At 30.5% G+C, this 21630-nt stretch overlaps 2 protein-coding genes across 2 annotated transcripts; both read right to left on the bottom strand.

Moving 5' to 3' along the window:
• Window positions 1-939: 939 nt before the first annotated feature.
• On the bottom strand, window positions 940-1865 carry LOC120262589 (GEM-like protein 4). The gene is made up of 3 exons (XM_039270660.1): window positions 1680-1865; window positions 1367-1578; window positions 940-1250 (listed from the first exon to the last, which is right to left on the bottom strand). Exons 1-3 carry the CDS (start codon window positions 1810-1812, stop codon window positions 1071-1073), a joined length of 525 nt encoding a protein of 174 aa, XP_039126594.1. The 5' UTR covers window positions 1813-1865; the 3' UTR covers window positions 940-1070.
• Window positions 1866-15543: 13678 nt separating this feature from the next.
• Window positions 15544-16806, bottom strand: LOC120265010 (transcription factor SRM1-like). Its single transcript, XM_039272949.1, has 2 exons — window positions 16475-16806; window positions 15544-15838 (listed from the first exon to the last, which is right to left on the bottom strand). The coding sequence occupies exons 1-2, from the start codon at window positions 16804-16806 to the stop codon at window positions 15550-15552; spliced, it is 621 nt and encodes a 206-aa protein (XP_039128883.1). The 3' UTR covers window positions 15544-15549.
• Window positions 16807-21630: the final 4824 nt, after the last annotated feature.

Genomic DNA, 21630 nt, shown 5'->3' with positions numbered 1-21630 from the left:
TTTATAGGTGATGTGTCAATGACTCAATGATAATGGAATAATAATAAAAAAAAAATAGCAGTGTTAAATATTTGCATGATTTTATTGGTTTGAGAAAAAAGGAAATAAAAAACAAAATTCAATTATTAATAGCTAATTTAATTTTACTCCTTTTCTCTCTTAATTAATCTCAACCCTGATTTTTATATAATTTTGTTTTGTTAGGTGATGTGTCAATGGAAATGGAATGGAATAAATAATAATAATAAAGACATTGAAGTGTTGAATATTTGGCATGATTTTATGGTTTGAAAAAAAACGAAAAAAAAAAACAAAATTCAATCATTAATAGCTCATTTTATTTTACTATTTTTTTTCTCTTGATTAATCCCAACCTTTTTTTTATATAATTTTCTTTTGTTAGGTGATGTGTCAATGAACATGGAATGTAATGATACTAACAATATATAGAAAAAAAAATTAGTAGTGTTGAATATTTAGCATGATTTTATGGTTTAAAAAAAATCAATTATTAATAACTGATATTAATGTGAAACAGTTAGATGAGTCAGCATTTTAGTATGCAGATGTTGATTGGTATAATTTATGGTATGGGCAATGCACTAGTCCCTTTCTTTAATTTATTATTTCATTTTTGGAGTTGGTTTCCTTCCTCTTTTTAATAATTCCAACTTATATTTTTTCTAACCCTTTATTATTATAGAGAATAATAATTTGCCATTAATTATATAAAGAATATTTTCAGTATATTCCTCTTGTTAATATTACAAAAAAGAACAATCTTTTTTTATTAAATACAATTCAACTTAACCAAAAAAAAAAAAAAATGCAGACAAGAAAATCATAAATAAATAAATAATAAAAAAAACACAACATTTGTATTCTCATTAAAATGGAGTATAAAATTTACATCTCCAAACTTTCATACAATCAGAAAAATAAGAACAAGTATTGAACTTACTCTTCTTTAAAAATAGAGAGTAATTTCAATACAAATCACAAACAAAAAACAAGAACACCTTCATCAACAACAACAAACAAAAAAAAAACAACAACAACAAAAGAAAAAACTATAGACCAACAACAACATCTTGCACTCTCAAATTCTTGGTAGATTTCTGATAACTAACAAAACCCATAAACCAAAACTCAAAATCATCAACAGTTACTATCTGCACATACTTCTGCCCAGGTTTCTCTGAATTCTCACTTGGATTCACTCTCTTAATTCTATTCAATGGAATCAAAACCTGCAGCATTAAAAACCAAAACAAAGCCATTAAATTTCAGTAATTAATATCCTTCAAAAAAAAAAATTTAATTCTGTTAATCAATTAATTGATAGATTGATTGATCAATTAATTACTTTGTAGGGGACTTTAATCAGATTTCCAGTTGGAGAAGTGACAGTGATGGATCTCTCACTGTGAAATGCTATTTTATCAGTTGAGATAAAAAGCATCCCAGAAATTGGACCAGAAGTGGTTGATAAATAACACTGCATGGTCTTCACCAACTTCTCTCTTTTCCCTGTTGAAAAGCTCTTCCTGAATGCTCTTTCTACTTCTCCTACAGCCACTGCAAATTTCATCAACAAAATTAGTTTCAAACTTGACAACATTAAAAGATCATAAACATGAAAAATAAGCATGCACATATATACACACACACACACACACCATGATCTTTGATTGTTTTGCTGAACTTGTTCATCCAAGTAAAGAGTGAATCTTTTCTAGTTTTCTTGAGAAGAGAGGAAGAGGAGTAGGAGATTGGAATGCCAATAACTTGGCCATTGTTTGAGGTTTTCATGGTGTTGTTTAAGTGTGTATGTGTGTAGGTGTGTATTGAAGGGATTGGGGGAGTGTTTTAGGGTGGTGGGAGGGGATGTTTTATAATGGAGAAGGTGGTGGGTGGGAGTGATGTTGAATTCAAAGGAAGGCAAGTGGTTGACTCAGCACCACATCAGCACTAATAAAGACAGCTTTTATTAGCCTGCAAGTTAAGGAAATAAAAACTATATATATTGGATCAAGATAGAATGGTGGTGCCATTTGCTTTTTCTACTTTCTTTTATACTTTTTAGTGGAAATATTTTTTTTGAAGATATGGAATTGACAAGTGTTTCCACCTCTCTGCCATTGGAAATTTTTTTTTCTTTTCAAACATATGACTAAGCGCCACCCATTTAAAGAGTGTCGAGAGAATGTTAAAAAAAATAGATAAGTATAGAAATACATCAATTATAGAGTAAATATACGGAACAATAAAAATTTATTACATACATGCAATTTGATATATTAAAAATCATAATCCCATTATAATAAATTCTTTCTATCATGTAATTTACAGAACAATAAAAATTTGTCACATACGCGCAATATGATATATTAAAAATCATAATCTCATCATAGTAAATTCTTCCTATCATGTAATCTGGAGAGGGAGATAATACATCTCTTCCTCATGTGAGACATGGCATATCGAAACCCAATAGCAAATTAGAATAAATAGTACTTTAATAAACTGTGATTGAATAGTTTTTTTTTTTTTTTGATATATCTTTATAATTTGATGTTGAGCTCCTTCAATTGAGATAGACATATAAATAGCCCAGCATGATGAATCTAGAAAGAAAAAAATTTTGATCGGGAGAGCTTTTGGTAAAGGAATATATATATATATATATATATATATATATATATATTATAGATATTAATTTATAATTCATTTTTATGTAATATATATTTAATAATTTCAATGCAATGCAAAACGTTGATGAGTGTTCTATAAAAGTGATTTTTTTTTTTTTTGAAATAAGTTAGAAAGTATTCTTAGGAATAAGTTTTTTTTAGATTGTTTGAATTTTAATTTAGAGGTAAAGAAGTTATTTCACTCTTTTTTATTTCTTTTTGTCAATCTAAAACTTTTTATACATGTAATGAAAATTCAAATGAATAGCTAGTTAATAAATTGTAATGGATGAAATTGTAACTTATATCCTTAATAATACACGCGGATTCTGTTGAAATGGCTTAATATAATATAACCCATGATTAATCATACTCAAGAGTTAACTATATACATAATTACTTCTGTGAAAAACTCAATTATATATATATATAGTAAAAAACTTTATAGGTGGTATGTAGACATCATAAACTTTTATAGCATTAATAATAACTTTACTGTAATATATGGAGTTGAATTTTGATGTTCTATTTAAACTGGATAGTGGAAAGGTATTGGAGTGGAGAATTGAAGAATTTTTTATCAATATATTTTTATCCATTTTCTTGTCAATTTTATTTGACTAGAAAACATGAGGAAATATATATATATATATATATATATATATATATGAGTACCCATCATTTAAGGACATCTTTAAATTTAAAATTTAGGAACATTGACTGGAGCTATTGGATCATCATCTAACGGCTAAAATCCATTTATAAACAGTGCTAAATAGTGTTATATTATATTATACAATGATCATGAACAATAAATCTGTATAATATCTATATAAATAATAGCCGTTAGATCATCATTCAACGGATGTAAATAAACATCCTTAGTAAACAGTAATATGTGTACCTCTGTAGATGGCTTAAATCCTATATATATATATATATATATAGAGAGAGAGAGAGAGAGAGGACAAATAATATTCTACCAACAAATCACAATCGTCAAAAATTATTTCTACTAACCCCTACAGTGAAAATATAAAAATCTAAGCAACGCACCCAACGCCCGTTCCATCTCTAACTCTCTCTACCATTACTACTATGCCAATAGCGGATATTCTACGAATGTCTGCAGTTGATGTTTCGTCATAATATATATATATATATATAAGTTATATGGACAATTTATTGGTAAAATGTTGGTTGAGGAAGTGAGCAAATGTTTATCTTGGTGCCACCGAATTAATCATTAATTATGATAGAGATGTCATATGGTTGATTATGAAATGAATATGACACAATAAGGTGCCTAATATTTTAGATTTAAAATTATCTTAGTATTTTATAATTATCTTAGCTTTATTAGCTATTTTAGTTTTATTTAATTATCTAGTATTTTGTAATTTTTTTAATTATTTTAGTTTTATTTACTATTTGTGCTTAGTTCAGGCCTCTATAAATACTTGTTTTAGGGTTTGTAAAAAAAGATCAATGAGTTTAATTGAATTTTTTTATTTATTGTGAGTTCTTGTATTAGAACTGCAAATCCACTGCGTCAGGTGGTATCAAAGAGAGGACGTCAACTTGTGGCGATGGTGATGGTCTTCGTGAAGATGATCAGGAGGCTAGAGCCCCTCTGGGGGATGAAGTGTTGCAACGATTGGAGTGACATTTAGAGCAGCGGATGGATCTTAGAGTGTTTTGATGAGCGCCCATGGTGTTCCAATTGACAGACATTGTCATGTCTCAATTCATAGACAATATGTCTATGATGAAGATTCAGAGGAAGAAGACGATTTTGAACCAAATTGGTTCAGACATCATCAACCATATGAAGGCCAAAGAGCGAGAAATAATTATGGCCATGTTGAAAGGGATGGTGGAGATTTCCGGTTAAGGGTGGATATCCCGTCTTTCAACGGAAGCTTGGCCATAGAAGAATTTTTGAATTGGATTGCAGAAATTGATAGATTTTTTTACTACATAAAGATCCCTCAAGAGAAACGGGTGGTAGCATGCCATTTGAAAGGGGGAGCATCTGCATGGTGGGAACGGATTCAATTCAGGAGAGAAAGAGAAGGTAAAGGTCCTGTACGAACTTGGTACAAGATAAAGTATTTATTGAAGAGGGAGTTTTTACCCTAGATTTTGATTAGATCCTGTTTCAACAATACCAATGTTGTCAACAGGGCAGTCTGTCTGTCCATGAATACACTGCGGAATTCATGAGACTAGCTGAAAGAAACAATCTCCTGGAGTCAGAAGGGCAGCAAGTTGTGAGATATTTGGAAGGGTTGAGGCCATCACTCAGAGACAGAATCGGTGTACAAGTTATCCGAACCTTATTTGAGGTGAAAATATAGCCCTTAAGGCAGAGTTAATGCAGCAAGAGCGAAGTTGGAGGAACTATGAAGATTATAAAAAGCGAGGTTGGAGGAACTATGAAGATTATAAAGCTGAAGAGTCCACAAAAGAGTTTGAAGATCGTAGCAATAAAAACAACAACCAATACAGAAGTAACAAGACAACAGAGACTGTAGGTATAGATCAAGAAGGGGAAAGATAAAGAAATCAAGAAAGCAGAAAATCCCTATACGAAACCTACTGTAGGGAAGTGTTTTATGTGTAATAAACCTGAACACAAATCAAATGAATGTCCTTTAAGGAAGACCATGAATATTATAGAGAACAATAAAGAAATTATTTGTGAGCCAGATGGCGATGAGGAAGATGAATTTGAAGCAGATGAAAGACAAATTTATCTTATAAGGCGGATAATGTCAACTCCCAAACATGACGAACAGATTCAAAGCCATTAGTTGATTAACAATAAGGCGTTCAATACTATTATTGATGATGAAAAAGATGAAAAAGTTGATTGGAAAAATGTTGATGAAAGAAAGAATACAAATGAGAAGGATTTCTTGGAGCTTCTTAAAGAATTCAAGCTAAGGATATGGTTATTTTTGAAGAGGAAGGAAAGATTTCAAGGTCAAGAAATTGAAATTTTTGAATGGTGATAATTTGATGAAATATCCAATTACAAGCTTAATTGCCCAGTTTAAAACTCAAGGTTGAGTTTCTCGCGAGTGGGGGTGAATGACACAATATGGTGCCTAATATTTTAGAATTTAAAATTATCTTAATATTTTATAATTATGTTAGCTTTATTAGCTATTTTAGTTTTATTTAATTATCTAATATTTTGTAATTATTTTAATTATTTTAGTTTTATTTACTATTTTGTCCTTAGTTCAGGCATCTATAAATACTTGTTTTAGGGTTTGTAAAAGAGGATCGATGAATTGAATTGAATTTTCTTGTTATTGTGAGTTCTTGGATTATAACTGCATATCCATTGCGTCAGAATAAGTGAGAACTATTGATTTATTTCACTATCAAAACAAAAATAGAAAATAAGGTAACTTTTTTTGGAAATTTTTTTTAATTAAAGAATAACATACAAGTTATTTCCTATCACTTCCAAAACACTTCTCTAAATTATATATATATATATATGAGTTAGACAATCATCCACAGTCAAGTGAGGAATTATAAAATTTTCTCTGATTTCGATTGGTTGTGTTTATTTAGAGAGAAGCGAAAAAAAATGGAATTTCCATTATTTTTTAGACAAATTTTATATAAAATATACAAAAAATGATTTTAGTTTGAGAGACATTTTAATCCTATTTAAAATAAAATTTTATCTATAAAAAAATTTGTTTCATATAAACAAGTAGTGCTTAGAATTTCATATTTATTTGTGAGTATAAAGGCATTTTTTTTTTCAAATAAAGTTTGAAAGGCGATTGGAGAAAAAAGTTTATGTAAAATTAAAGAAGGTCATTACTAAAATAGATTTTGATTTTAAAAAAAATCTATAAAAGCAATTTGTTGAAAACGAAATACTTGACCATGTATGTACTTACAAAAATACTTTTGGTTAAAAAATATCTTAAATGGCAATTTTGTAAAAAAAAATATACATATTAAAACGTTTATTTTAGTCTCTCCAAAATCTAATTATTTTTTAATTATTTTAAGTTTAAGAAGCCAATACAAACAATAGTTTACTCCAAAAAGTATTTATATATGCCATAAAATAAAAATAAAATAGTAAATTGACAATTAACAATTTATATTAAATTAGTAATGAAAAATAAAAAAATAAATTTTCCAATACCATTTCAAAAATAAAGTTTATATTAAGAGTTAGTAAAAGAAAAAAAAAAGAAAAACATATTCTAGTACAATTTCAAATGTAAAATTTATTAAAAAAAAAATTGTTAAATTGTTAAATTTATTCCATTGCTTTCGAACAATGTTATACATTATTATACATTAATCATAAACAGTAAATCTGTACAGTATCTATATAAATAATAGCCGTTGAATCATCATCCATCAACTGTAAATAAACATCCTTACTAAATAGTAATATGTGTAGCTTTGTAGATAACTTAAACCATATATATATAGAAGATAAGTAGCCTATATAGAGAGAGAGAGAGGACAAGTAATATTCTACCAATAAATACCAATAAATCACAATCGTTGAAAATTATTTCTAATAGCACCTATTGTGAAAATATAAAAACCCAAACAACACACCCAACACCAGTTCCATCTCTAACTCTCTCTACCATTGCTACTGTGCTCGATCGCGGACAATCTACGAACATCCGTATATATATATATATATATATAGGGAAAACATCATCTAAGTAAGTCCCTAGATTTGAAATCTAGGGACGTTTTAAATCTAAGCCGTTGGATAATCATCCGATGGTTGATTGATTATATAAACACTGTACACCTTTTTACTGTTCATGATCACTGTACAACACTATAGAACGCGGTTTCTACTGTTTATAGTGATAAGAGCCGTCAGATTTTCATCCGATGGCTACTATGGACATCCCTAGATTTAAAATCTAGGGACGTCCCTAGATGATGGATTCTCATATATATATATATATATATATATATAAGTTAGATGGGCAATTTATTGGTAAAATGTTGGTTGAGGAAGTGAGCAAATATTTATCTTGGTGCCACCGAATTAATCATTAATTATGATAGAGATGTCATATGGTTGATTATGAAATGAATAAGTGAGAACTTTTGATTTATTTCACTATCAACATAAAAAAGAAAATAAGGTAACTTTTTTGAAATTATTATTTTTTATTTAAAGAATAACATACAAGTTATTTCCTATCACTGCCAAAACTCATCTCTAAATTATATATATGAGTCAGACAATCATCCACGGTCAAGTGAGGATTTATAAAATTTTCTCTAATTTCGATTGGTTGTGTTTATTTAGAGATAAGCGAAAAAATGGAATCTCCATTATTTTTTAGACAAATTTTATATAAAATATACAAAAAATGATTTTAGTTTGAGACATTTTAACCTATTAAAAATAAAATTTTATCTATAAAAAAAATTGTTTCATATTAACAAGCAGTGCTTAGAATTTCATATTTATATGTGAGTATAAAGGTATTTTTTGGTCGAATAAAGTTTGAAAGGCAATTGGAGAAAAAAGTTTATGTAAAAGACGGTCATTACTAAAACAGTTTTTGCTTTAAAAAAAATCTATAAAAGCAATTTGGTGAAAACGAAATACTTGACCAAGTATGTACTTACAAAAATACTTTAGGATAAAAAAATATCTTAAAAGGCAATTTTATGAAAAAAAATATACATATTAAAACGTTTATTTTAGTCTCTCCCAAAATATAATTATTTTTTAACTATGTCAATTTTAAGAAGCCAATACAAACAACAATTTACTCTAAAAAGTATTTATGTATGCCATAAATAAAAACAAAATAGTAAATTGACAATTAACAATTTATATTAAATTAGTAATGAAATATAAAAAAATGTTCAAATACCATTTCAAATGTAAAGTTTAGATTAAGTTAGTAATAAAAAATAAAAATAAAAACATATTCCACTACAATTTCAAATGTAAAATTTATTTTAAAAAAATGTTAAATTGTTTAATTTATTCCATTGCTTTAAAGTTCACAATCATTGACAAGTTGTTAATTTTAAAAAAAAAAATGAACAACTTGTCAAATATTGTGAACTTACTTAAGCAGTGATGTCAATTCAAGAAAGGGTCCCAAATAAGATTCATTCATGCATGAAATCAACAAAAATAATTAAAATTTCATTTATTTTAGTATGGTCCACCTAATCCTTCTCTAATCTTCTTCTATTAACTCAATATCTCTTCTTTTGCTGATCTGGATCTGTCCCCCATTTGAAGTGTGATGCACGTCAATTTGTTTTCTTTTTTTCTTTTTTTACAAAAGTGCTATATATGTCTGGAACAAATCACTGACAGTAAGTTGATCATTCAGTCCGAATAAATTCACTCAATGACATAGAGTTTGAACAGTAAGTCCGCACCCATAATCGGAGATCCGTTATCATCTCTGTGTTCAACAGGATTTAAAATCAGGATCTCTTAAATATCTAAGATTTGTTTTTTTTGTGGCTAATACCACTCCGCTATAATGCTTTTTTTTTTTCTCAATTTTTTTCTTTTCTTTTTATTTATTTATTTATTGTGGTGGTGTCATAAGAATTAATTCTAATTATTTGACAGGAAATGGCATGTCAATATGATCTCTTTAATTATTTAGAAATCAAAGCAAATCTAAAGGTTAATCCCACAAATCCATCAACTAACAGTGATTGCATCAAAATTTAATAAAATATGTTTTTTTAATTTCTAAAACTGGAATTTAATCCATATATGCAGAAAAATCACGTACATGCATTTTATTTTTTTCCTGTAAAATATGAAAACTTTAATTGGACCCCATTCTATTTATGCAAAAATCATCACATGTGTTGAAAGATCAATGTCATACATCTATGGAATTATAGAAATTAAGATGATAATGATACAGGGAAAGACCACTGGCTTTAAATCCATCATAAAATTTCAACTACCAATTTATTTTTTAAAAAAAAAAACCTTATGAATCTTTTTCTTAAATTTTTTTTTTAAAACCAAAATAATTATGATTCAAATATTTTTTAAACAATTCCTAAGATACTTTGTCGGCCAACGAATTAACGGTTCAGTTGACTGGTTTTAATATGTATAGAATAAGTGCTCAGGAATGCAAAAGATATTTATGATAGGCATATAAATTTTTGGGTAAATTGCTTTGTTGGCCACCAAAACTTTTGCCTTTTTTTTTTATTTTGGTTATTAAATTATAAAAAATTTAAATTGATTCACTAATAGTAGTATCCAATTGGATCACTCGTGCCAACGGCATTACCCTGATATTAATATGGACTACTACTTCATTTGCCACATGTCATCCTTTACTAATTTGGTAAAATCCTCTCACTCGTATTATTGATGTGGCATTCCACATCAACCACCCACTAGCTTTCACATGATTAATTTAACGTGAAAGGATTCTATGAAACCGAGATACTACATCACCTTATACCCCCATTCAATTAGTTTTTGCCATGTCATTTTTTTTAATAATTCATTCACTCTGTGCTCCGCATCATGACAAATTTTATATTTTTAATTGTTTTGTTTTAAATATCATAACTCTATCTTTAAGCAAAATAAAATTCCTAAATTTTTGACAGAACTCACTAGAGCATTTTTATGGACATCAATTCTCCAATGCTCATCATCTCTCCTCTATCTCTCGCTGCCATGCTCTCTATTGGACTTTTAGAATTTCAAATTTATGGGCACCTTAGGAATGTCAGTGGGGCGGGGTGGGGCGGGGATTCCCCGGTTAAAATTCCCCGCGGGGAAAAATCCCCCACCGCTCACTCCCCCGCGGGGATCCCCGCCCCACGGGGAATCCTCGCCCCGTCCAAAACATAACATGTGGGTTACAACATCGGGGTTATGTTAAAGATAAATAATTAGTTTTTATGAATATTAGAAATTTAAAAAATTAGAAGTTTGAATTTTAATTTTGTAAATATATTATATAATGATTTTATTAAAATAATTTAAGATTTTATTAAATAAATATGCTTTAATGAAATATATAAATTTAAATAGTTAATAAGTTGTATGAAATAATTGTGAGTTCCATAATAATAACTAAAAATATTAACAAATAAATATTTATTGATTATATATATATATATAATATTATGTTAATGTTGAAATAATCTTTAATAAATATATTAAAAATATATAATATATATTTTTGGGGAAATGCAGGGATTCCCCACGGGGTTCCCCGTGGGCGGGGAGACCATTCCCCGCCCCCGCCCCGCCCCGCTAGGCGGGGAGGAATGTTTCCCCGCTCCCCGCCCCGCGGTGGGGATGTTTCGGGGAATCCCCGCCCAGTTGGGGCGGGGCCCCTCGGGGAACAGGGATTCCCCACCCCACTGACATTCCTACTTTCTTATGTTGTTTGCCTCTCTAATGCCCTTCCCCAATGAGTTATTCGGCGTGCTATTTGTTGGAGCCTCCTGGAATCTCATGGCCTGTCACCTCTCTCCAACCCTTTTTCAAACTCCGTAAACATGATTCCATATCCCTAGAGATGCTTCTCATTGTACTCAAAGATGTAGCTCATAGCATAGTTGATAAGAGCAAGCCCTTTCTCCCAACAAACATCGGCTAGAGTCAGCGTGCTCACGACATTAGCAAGGATTGTCTCAACCCGATCGGTCTAGCATCAATTGACATTTGGCCGGCAAGTAACACCTACGGCGTTCAACCCGATGGGTCTTGTAGTCACAAATGTGATCACCGGAGAGTGGCGAGGTGTCGGGATCCAAAGAAGATAAGAACCCTAAAATTTGGGATTTTTATTTGGCTTAAAGATAAAGTTATGTATTTAAAGCATAAAAGAATTAAAAATATAAAATCTATGATGATGTCGAGCAAAGAGTGAATGAATTATTTTAAAAAAATTGGCATGGCAAAAACTAATTGGATGGGGTATAAGGTGACGTGGTATCCCGTTTTCATAGAATCCCTTCCCTTGATCTGACATGCCACATTAATTAGCGGTTGACGTGGAATGCCATGTCAACAACATGAGCGAGAAGGTCTTATCAAGTCAACAAATCAGCAAAATGTGTTAAATGACAAGTGAGTTGATAGTCCATACCAACATTAGGGTAATGCCGTTGATGCGAGGGACCCAATTAGAAAAAAGAAATACTAACATTAGTAAGCCAATTGATTTTTTTCGTAGTTTAGTAACCAAAATAGAAAAACATAAAAGTTTAGTAGCCAACTAAGTGGTTTTGTTATAGCCAACTTGATATTAAAGTTATAACCAGCCTGTTACTGTATCTTTTCAGCCCAGCACTATAGATTTTATTCGTTACCATAGCATCTAGTACTGTAGCAAACCGAGATTTGCCTTATTTTCTTCTTTCTTTTTCTTCTTCTCCATTTTTTTTCTTCTCATTTGGCCAAACTCTTCTTCTCCCTTAGAAATTTTCTGAAGACCCTTTTTCGACGGATCAAAGCATTAATTTTCTTCCTCATTTACTCTTGAATTCGGTAGGAGTTTTGATCCAAGTTTTTATTTCATATTTCTACTTGTATTTCATCGTATTTGATTTTTAAAACCTAAATATAACTATTAGATTATACATGATTTGTGGGTGATTATAGGCTTAGATTAAAACCATTGATCTTGTGATTCATTGTTGTTGAAGATTGTAAAAAAAAATTCCATGTTTAATGTTATAAATTTGAGAGGAAATCCTTTGTTAGGGTCGGATTTACTGTAGCAGGTCTTAATTACTGTATCACATGTGAACTTTAGTTGTTTCTTGACTTCTTTGGTTTAGAGTGAAGCTCAGACATTTAGGAATTCATTAGTAACCTGAAGACCCAGTTTTGAGCCAAACCTAGGGCCGATTTAGGGTTGCTTCTCGTTAGTGTGGCTTAGGGTTTTATTTGTTTAGTTTGCTTCATTTAATGCTTGTTTGTTGTTTGTGTTTGTGCTTTTGCTAGGCGGTGAGATCTCGACTCAAGGCAAGGAGCTGACGGAGGATTAGTGCGTCCGAGAATTTAATTGCCTAAATTGTGAGTGGGCTTTAAGATGCATAATTCTATTAGAATGATAGTTATATATTTTTATTGCTTTAGTTGAAGTTCTCCTTGGTTTTAAAACATTGAATCGATGCTTTGATCTGCTTGGAATGAACTTATTTATTTTAGAAGCATACTTAGAAAATCTTGATGTTCAATTGAAAATACCCAAGGTTATATTTATATTGTGAGTTGAATTGTTTTACGAAGCTTTTGTTATGTATATGTTTTTAGCATTTCTATGTGTGAAAATTACATATATTTTGGTTATTGAATGTTGTCCTGGCTATGAACTCTTTGTTGGGATATGAATGATTGCCTTATTTAGATGGTGATACCCTACTGCCATAGGTGGCCTTCGCAGCTAGTCTTTTGAGGTGGCGCGTATGACCGGCTGACCTTCTTCATCCAATTCAAGAGGAGGTGTAGAACCTTGATTGGATGGTCATCTGAGAGTCAAAGTCACCACACGGTGAATTGATGGGGTCAACGTCAAGGGCATGAGAACCTTGACGGCTTTGAACCTAGCTGTAGCCACAGCAAAAGTTTAGAGAGATTTCTAGACCACTACTTGTTAGGTTACAATGCAAACTTGGTATTGTAAAGAGTTTATGTTTTTCATGCAGATGAGGTTTTGAGAAGTAATCTTTTGCATATCTTTTGTATTGCTATTTTAGACTCTGATGAGGGGGTGAAGCCCGACTTTCGCTCTTAGGAGGGTAGTCTCTTACAAATTTGTTTTGACAACGAGTATTATGTTTTATGGATTTTGATACTCGTATTATATACGTTGTTATTATATATACTGAAATGATCTGATCTATATGTATTATTGTAAAATCTTGGCTTTGTTAATGTTATCAATTATTTTGTATATTCTATCTGGATTATGCTAACCCACTCACTGAGTGACTTAGGTTACTCACTCCTCCTCCTTCTTCCCAGGCTATAGCAGTCAGTAGGGTGACGGTGAAGTGGTGTGTTGGGGATTCGCTAGCTTTCCTTTTGCATCTATTTCCTGTACCTTGCATGTTTTGTTTAGCATGAGTACGTTGTATAAGAATATGGATCCACTAGTGTGTTCGAATGCTATTTGCTTGGATGTTTGTTTGGATACTTCTTAAACTCCTCTAGCTAAGTGTTGTTGTTATTGTTGTTGTTGTTGTTGTTGTTGCTTCCCCTACATATCTTGGAAGTTCCTTATACTGTACTTTTTGTTCAGTGTAGTTGATTCCAGATATTTTGTCAGCCTTCCTGCGACTCGAGTGTAGGGTGGCGGGATATCCCTCCTTGGGTTGTCGCAGCGGTTGTCATGTGCTTAGCCCGCGTGTTAGGGCGTGACAAATTTATTTTATATATATTTTATTTTTTACTTTTAACTTGTTCATAATTCAGAACTTTATTGCTAAAATTTTAGATGATTATAAAGAGATAGGCACAGCCAAAACTGCCTAAAGCAGTAAAAAAGCATGTAGACATGAGTGGGGAAGCTGAGAGCCGAACCCCTCGACCATTATACTGTAGCATCAATTTCTAATAATGTAGAAATATTGCACAATACTATTTGTTCATTGTTCTTTGAGTCTCATGTGGGAGGAGTCATATTTTTCACCCCTCTAAGATTGAAGGGTATGGGAGATTTACCATTGTGAGGTTATGATTGTTGATATATTATCTTGGGCGCATGTCATAGGCAATCATTGTCTTGTATGTTAGCCTACTGCATATTAGAATTTATTAAGGATTTGTTAAGCTACCAGAACTGGAACACTATCGTACATATTTGTCTCCATAATAACACTTTGGGGTATAACATTTGTCTCCTTTGTAAAAATAATAGATATAATGCATGAATGCAATTTATATCGATGCAATTTGGATAAATACATAACTAAAAAACAAAGTTCTAACGTGAGGTACCAAAACATAAACACCAACATGGAGTGTGGATTCAATAGCTAATTCCTCATTCAGTTAATAACAGTGTTTATTCAACTACTTGTGCATTAAGCCAAAATGTGGAGCTCGTGCAACACAAGTGAAAGATACACTTGTTGTTAATTTGGCCTTGAGATTTGTCCTTCATGAGCGAAGCATATCTCCACCGTCCAAGTGTGTGATGCCATGCCATGAATATTTGATCATCTTCAGCACTCCTTCATTAATTAGTTCCATCTGATAATTACTTATACCACTCTCCATGACAGATGGGTAGGGCCTTTGTTTTTGTACGGTGGACTTCACCGATCTAACTGTCATCGCCTTCTCTACTTTTAATTTACTTAGTCATGTCTTTTATTGTATTTTTGTTTTTATAGTTGCTTTGTTTTAGTTTAGTTGATCTTTATTTGTTGGTTTTGATTTTTTTTTTCTTACAAAATTAAAATTTTATTTATTTTTCTCAAAAAAATAAAATAGAATAAAATAAAATATTTATGTGCATGGTTTGCTATTTAAAATACACCAGATAAAAGTATTTATCAGTTGCAATTCACTTGTTCTAGGCAACAATCACAGTTTTGTAAAAAAAATTTTGCATACACCACATTGGATAATATAAAACCATTGAATATATATGTGCCCTGTAATACTAAAGATGGTATATCACTACACCAAATGCTTATATATACACACATGAACCCCACTTTTATTAAGAGATATAAAAATCAAATTAGAAAAATACATATTCATAATGCATGAACCCACTTTTATTAATGAAATTGAGTGGATTCAATAGCTTATTAATTCCTCATGTAGATAATAATACTATTCTTTCAACTACAATAAGCTAAAATGTGGACTACTTGATGCAACAAAAGCAAAAGGCACATCTGTTGTTGTTGTTTGGCTTGAGATTGTTCCTTGATAAGCCAACATATCTCCACCGTCCACGTGTGTGATATCATGAATACTCGATCGTCTTCGGTCCTTCTTCACTGAGTTTTGTCTAGTAAAATACTTTTGTGCATGGCTTGCTACTTGTGTTGGTGTTCTTGTTACCACACAGTTTCTTGAAATGCTACGCCAATCACCTTTTCCATATGCATGCAATCCGTAAAGAAATAACCTGTTTTATTATCCAAAATCAATCAAAATAAATAAATAAATAAACAAACAAAAATTTTATCCTTTACCCTCAATCAATCAAAAGTTTAACATAATAATTCTTTCATAAATAAATTATAGTGCACTATACATGACATCGTACTGTATATATATATATATATATATCACACATATCTGATGTACTTGTTATATACAAGAAATATACACATATCAATTCATATGCCGGTTGATGTATTTGTTATAGACAAGAATTACACATTTGTAAAAAAAATTTGTATAGGTGTAAATTTTTTTTTATATATATAAACTGAATACATGATGAATGCATTAAAAATGGAGAACACATAAACAATAAGATGTGGTTCACAAACCAAACAATCCAAAACCACATATAGAAAATTAAACACCAAAAACATAATAAAACCACATGCAATAGTGAAACACACAAGGGAGGACATACAGCAAACAGATGATGACTCGACCATCCCTAGGGGTAGGAAACCCCTTAACCTACTTCATAATGCATTATATCAAATCATTGGATATGTGTCATGTGGTATTTTTACTATAATGTGACAGATATTCATTGCTCAGTGTGTAAGCAAAAACTACTACTAAGTAAAGCAGAAAAACTCACATATGTTCCTGCCTGCTCCATAGCTTTCCTTTCCTTCTTTCTCTTTTCGGTTTCAATGTATTTGCTCCATCACTTGAAGAGGAAGAGGAAGAAGAAGAGGAAGAAGGAGAAGAGATGTAATTAGGGAAGGGAACAAGTCCAGATTCAATACTTTCAATGTCTTTGAATAATAAATTCAAGTGGCAACGAACATCTTCAATGGTTTTCCCAGGAATCTCAGCAGCAAGCTTTTCCCAGTTCTTATCATTTATGAAAGAAACTAAGGCTTTCTCAAATGCTTTGTTTTGTTCCCAAGTCCATTGGGAACTTGTGTTCTGATTCTCTGTTACCATTTAGTACTCAGAATTCAGAAAGTAAAGCAAAAATTGTGAAGGAGTTCTGGTTCTTTAATTTATTGTGTTTGTAAAGAAAACAGATGGAACTAATTAAGCATGAAATTAGGAAACAGAGATCTTGTTAGTTTTGATTGTGTGGAATTAAAAAGAGAAAAACAAAACCATTGGCTAGATTTCTGGTTATTTTATTTGTTTTTGTTCATTTGAGTTTTGGTTTATTTATTTATTTTTAAAATTATAGAAATTTGCTCAAGACACTCACAAGTCACAACTGTGTAATCTGTAATTTTGTTTTTATGTTTGGAAAAATATTAAAATAAATATTTTTTTTATCTATAATAATATTAATAATTTAATTAGTTGAGATCAAGAGTTGAATGGGTTAAAAGATTTTTTCCCTCACACTAATTAGAAACTGAATTGGGTAAGTTTATAATGTGTTTGTTTTGAAGAAGAGATTGGATATAATAATTTTTTAAAAATAATATAAAATTCTAAATTAAATAATTTTTTTTGGTTACTTATAGAAGCCACTGACTCTGATGAGGGGTAAGTTACTGAGAGTTATGTAACAACATTTCTCCCAAAACTTGAATTTACTTGAATTTGAAACCACTTAGTTAAGTATCACCTTTATCACTTAAATAATCTATTTATAAATATTTTTATAAATCGTTTTTATAATTATGTATAAAATTGAAAAGAAGTCACTGTATATTATTATTTTTTCACTAAAATAGTTTAACATCTTTGCTTATTTTCAATAAAAACCCATGAATTTTTTATTTACACTAATCATATATATTTAGTATTTGATGATGTGAATTATATAATCTAGAGGTTGATCCGTGTTGGCACTTTTGACACTTAAAAAAAATGGAAAAAAAATCATTAATTTATTTATTTATTTATTTTTAAAAATTACATAAATTTGCTCAGCTGTCTTGCAAAACATTCACAATTTTGTTATCTGTATTTTTGCTTATATATTTGGTACAAAAATCAAAATAAATAAATTCATACAATTTTTAGGGTTTATAATGCCAAAAAATTGTATATCTAGTAATAATTATTCTAATAATAATTTAATTAGTTGATATCAAGAGTTGAATGGGTAAAGAGTTTGGTATGCAAAATAAAGCAACTTTTAATTGATTATTTCTCATGTTAATTGGCTAGGGATTATAATGAGTTTTTTTTTTTAAATTGGTTTTAAAAAAAACTAAAATTTTAAATTAAATATATATATATATAAAATTTTTGAGCCATTTATTTCCTAAAAGCCATAAGCCAAACTGTTTGGTGAGATACTGAGAGCCTTTCTGTTCACATCTTGTATGTGCTAGTGAATTGATTTTTGACTTGTCCAAATAGTAGTAAGCCATGGGTTTTATTGTATTATGAGAGGAAATAAATCCCTAAAAAAGTGGCATTGACACAAGTCTTCACGTTATAACAAACGTCTCTTAGTAGAGAAGAACCAGTGATTTAACTTTAAAACCACTTAAAATGAGGACATATATACTTGATGAAATTATAGTTGCCTTCTATATCTGTGTGTATGTCCTGATTTCTATTTTGTTTATCTCCTATTTATTAAAAAAAAATAATATCATACTATAATTTTTAACGTATAATTAGATATTGGTCCGTTTGGTGGATGAACAATAAAATATCATATGATGTGCCCATAGGATATAATAGTGTTATCTTATTGACCCACTTTATCCTGTCAGCCACAATATGATAAGAAAATAAATTTAGTTTTTTTTCCCTTTATTTAGGGTTTCATTGTTTCTCTTCTCCTTATCATTTAAACTCCTTGGAAACAAAAAGCTTATCAACAACTAGATAGAACACTAATTTTACTATTTTAATAGGATTTTACTGGTTAAAAGGTTTCTCCATCGATGCTTGCTTGAGCAGAATATTTTTCATTTAAATCTTTTTTTTAATAATGTTTTATTTTTAGTTTCTCTAATCTAATGATTTTTTAAATTAATTTTGATGTGATTAATTTATTTTTCATTAATGAGTTTGTTACTCTAACGTTATCATATTGATGTCTTTGTATGATTTTCTCCAAGAAAATAGGTATTAATTTTGTGAACATTTATTTATTTATTTAAAAATTTAAAATATACCGATAACTATAAGTAAATCATTAAGAAAAAAATAAAAAAAGTCTATTTAAAAAAATATATAATTGGTAATTTTGTCTATTTACATACCATTCATATCATATCCTTATGATAGGAAATGAGCTTATTATGCCCATATCTTTTCCCACTCCTATCCAGTCCTCATATCATATCAGTCCATACGGACCCAATATTATTTATAAAATGTGGAAAGAAAGCTTTATTTATAATTAAGTTTATCACTAAAATAGTTTATATTTTTCTTTATTTTTAATAAAGCCTATTATTTTCTTTATCTAAGCTAATTGTATATATTTGATATTTAATGATTAAATTGGATGAGTTTTAGCACTTTATTTAGGGATGGGGCATGGGGCGGGGCGAGGACGGGGAGTATCTCCCCACTCACTCCCCCATCTCGGGGAGGAGGAAGCCTCACTCCCCGCCCCACGGGGATCCCTGCTCCGGCCACCCAATACAATTTTTTTAAATTCATGAACTTAGAATCTTAGATACCAATTAAGACCCATCTTTATTAATAACTGTTAAGTCTGATGATGTGGATTGACATTATATGACAAGCCAAGATGTGACATGGCATGAGAATGATGATGTGACTAGAAATGACTCATCAAAAGAAAAGGTGACTAGGATGATGATGTGGCAAAAGATGAGTTCATGACATGTGATGAAGATCTAAGTGGAGATTTTATGAAGATCAAGGTTGAAGATTTTATTTAGTAGATATTCCTCTCAATACAATATGATAAACTATATTTGGTAAGTGCATCAAAACTATAGGATCTCTTAAAGAAAGATAAGTTTTATCTTTGATAGAGCTCGTTTTTAGAAAGATCTATTTGAAGAGAGAGGAATATTCTATTATTGGCAAGAGTTCAAGATCATGAAGATTATATTAGAAGACACAAGTTAAACTTGGTATGAAGCTTTAGAAGCCACAAGGTTTAGTTTGGTGTGAAGCTATTTGAAGACACAAACTAAATAAGGTAAAGACATGCCAAGGATATTATCAAGACCATATTTAGCAACTCAATTTCAAGGAAGATCCAAGAGCTATCTATGGACGGAACTATTCATAGAGACTAATCATGTGTGGAGATTGATTGAAGATTGCATAAGATATGATTAAAGATTTAGAGATCCAAGCATGGATGATTGAAGATCATGCTTGAAGATATTGAAGGCTAAACTTAGATGAAGATGAGATCAAGTTTAGTAACAATATTTCATGTGCCAATAGAAGATCATTTGGAAGACCAAACTTGGGCCAAGTTTGGAAAGAAGATCGAGAGATCTTTGGTGGCTATCTTTGGTGAGATGGTCATGTGTGCTTTGGTGGGCACGTCCCTCGGGAGATGGAGACCTTCTGAAGTGACATGAGGAAGGAAGTAGCTGCAGGCAGGAGGAGCTCGGGTCGAGTCAACTGCTACGAGGCAGACTGAAGGAACCGGGAGGTTGAAAGTCATAGATTCGGGTGCATCTGGCTAGAACTCAGTCATGTTCAGTAAGGTGGGTCATGTTGCAACTGGGTGTTGCAACATCTAACTTTGGAAGGTGTCCAAGTTAGGAAGTCGCAGAGAATTCTAAAAGAGGTAACTTTATTAGACGTCGGTGCGTCTATATAAGAGATCTTGCTTGAAGATTTAGGACGAGCCAAACAGTGAGAGACTTTTTGGTGAGAGTTGAGAGTGTGGCCGTGGGACAATCTTGAGAGGATATTCTTTACATTGAGAGAGTGAGTGAGTGTTGTACTCCTTGTTCCTATACTTCTTTTAGTGGATTGTTTCTCCGGGCCTGGCCCCCCAGATGTAGGCAAGGTTGTGCCGAACTGGGTTATCAATTTACTTGTCTCCTTTATCTGTTTTGATTGTGTGTGAGTGTTTGATCTTTGAATGAGTTTTTGAGTGAACTTAACACATCACACCCCCACCGGAACCATCAATAACAAACATGATATTATATTATATATTTTTTTAATTTTTATTTTAACACATTTCTTACAAAAATCCAATAATCTAAGGTCATTTCCAACCCAAAACTCTATATTTGGCGCTTCAATACTCAAAAATACAGCAGTGAAAGTTTCTCCAACCACCATCTCTATTTTTAACTCTAAAATATAATATTCTAAAAATATTCTTCTTATTTCACAATTTATATATTCATACTATTAACAAGTTTAATTATCTTTAAATCTTTTCCACTTTTAACCATTGAATTTAAATATTGTACCATTTAAAATATGATTTTAATTTTTATAATTATTATAAATATTTATTAAATATAAAATAAAATCTAATTTTTATGCGAGATTTGAATTCTATCACTAATCTAAATATTCGTGCTTGTATACAAGCACAACAACAAGAAATTCTGGATCTAATATGTTTAATGACATCTTCGACAATATTGGTGGAAGCAGTAGCGGAAGCAGAACTAAAATTAAGGGGGTGTTGAATTTAAATTTAAATTTTTTTTAAAATATTAAATAATTTTATAAATTCAAACTTGAGATTATAATAATTAATATCTTAAAATTATAAAATATATATCCATCTAAAAAATTTGGTTTATGTGTAAATCCGCTATCATATCTACATAATTAGCGACTAACTCAACTAGTTAAACATTAAATTAACAAATACTGCAATTAAAAAAC

This window comes from Dioscorea cayenensis, chromosome 1 (genome assembly GCF_009730915.1).
Source record: "Dioscorea cayenensis subsp. rotundata cultivar TDr96_F1 chromosome 1, TDr96_F1_v2_PseudoChromosome.rev07_lg8_w22 25.fasta, whole genome shotgun sequence".
Lineage (NCBI taxonomy): Eukaryota > Viridiplantae > Streptophyta > Magnoliopsida > Dioscoreales > Dioscoreaceae > Dioscorea > Dioscorea cayenensis.
Note: the sequence above shows the minus strand (reverse complement) of the source record. Positions and strands in the feature narration are given on the sequence as shown.

Excerpts from the sequence above, each read along its gene's own strand:
- LOC120262589 (XM_039270660.1), bottom strand. The coding sequence starts at position 1,812 with ATGAAAACCTCAAACAATGGCCAAGTTATTGGCATTCCAATCTCCTAC. Across the intron at positions 1,579-1,679 it reads CAAAACAATCAAAGATCATG|TGGCTGTAGGAGAAGTAGAA; the intron begins GTGTGTGTGTGT and ends TGAAATTTGCAG. Across the intron at positions 1,251-1,366 it reads TGATTAAAGTCCCCTACAAA|GTTTTGATTCCATTGAATAG; the intron begins GTAATTAATTGA and ends TTAATGCTGCAG.
- LOC120265010 (XM_039272949.1), bottom strand. The coding sequence starts at position 16,806 with ATGGTAACAGAGAATCAGAACACAAGTTCCCAATGGACTTGGGAACAA. Across the intron at positions 15,839-16,474 it reads TGGAGCAGGCAGGAACATAT|GTTATTTCTTTACGGATTGC; the intron begins GTGAGTTTTTCT and ends ATAATAAAACAG.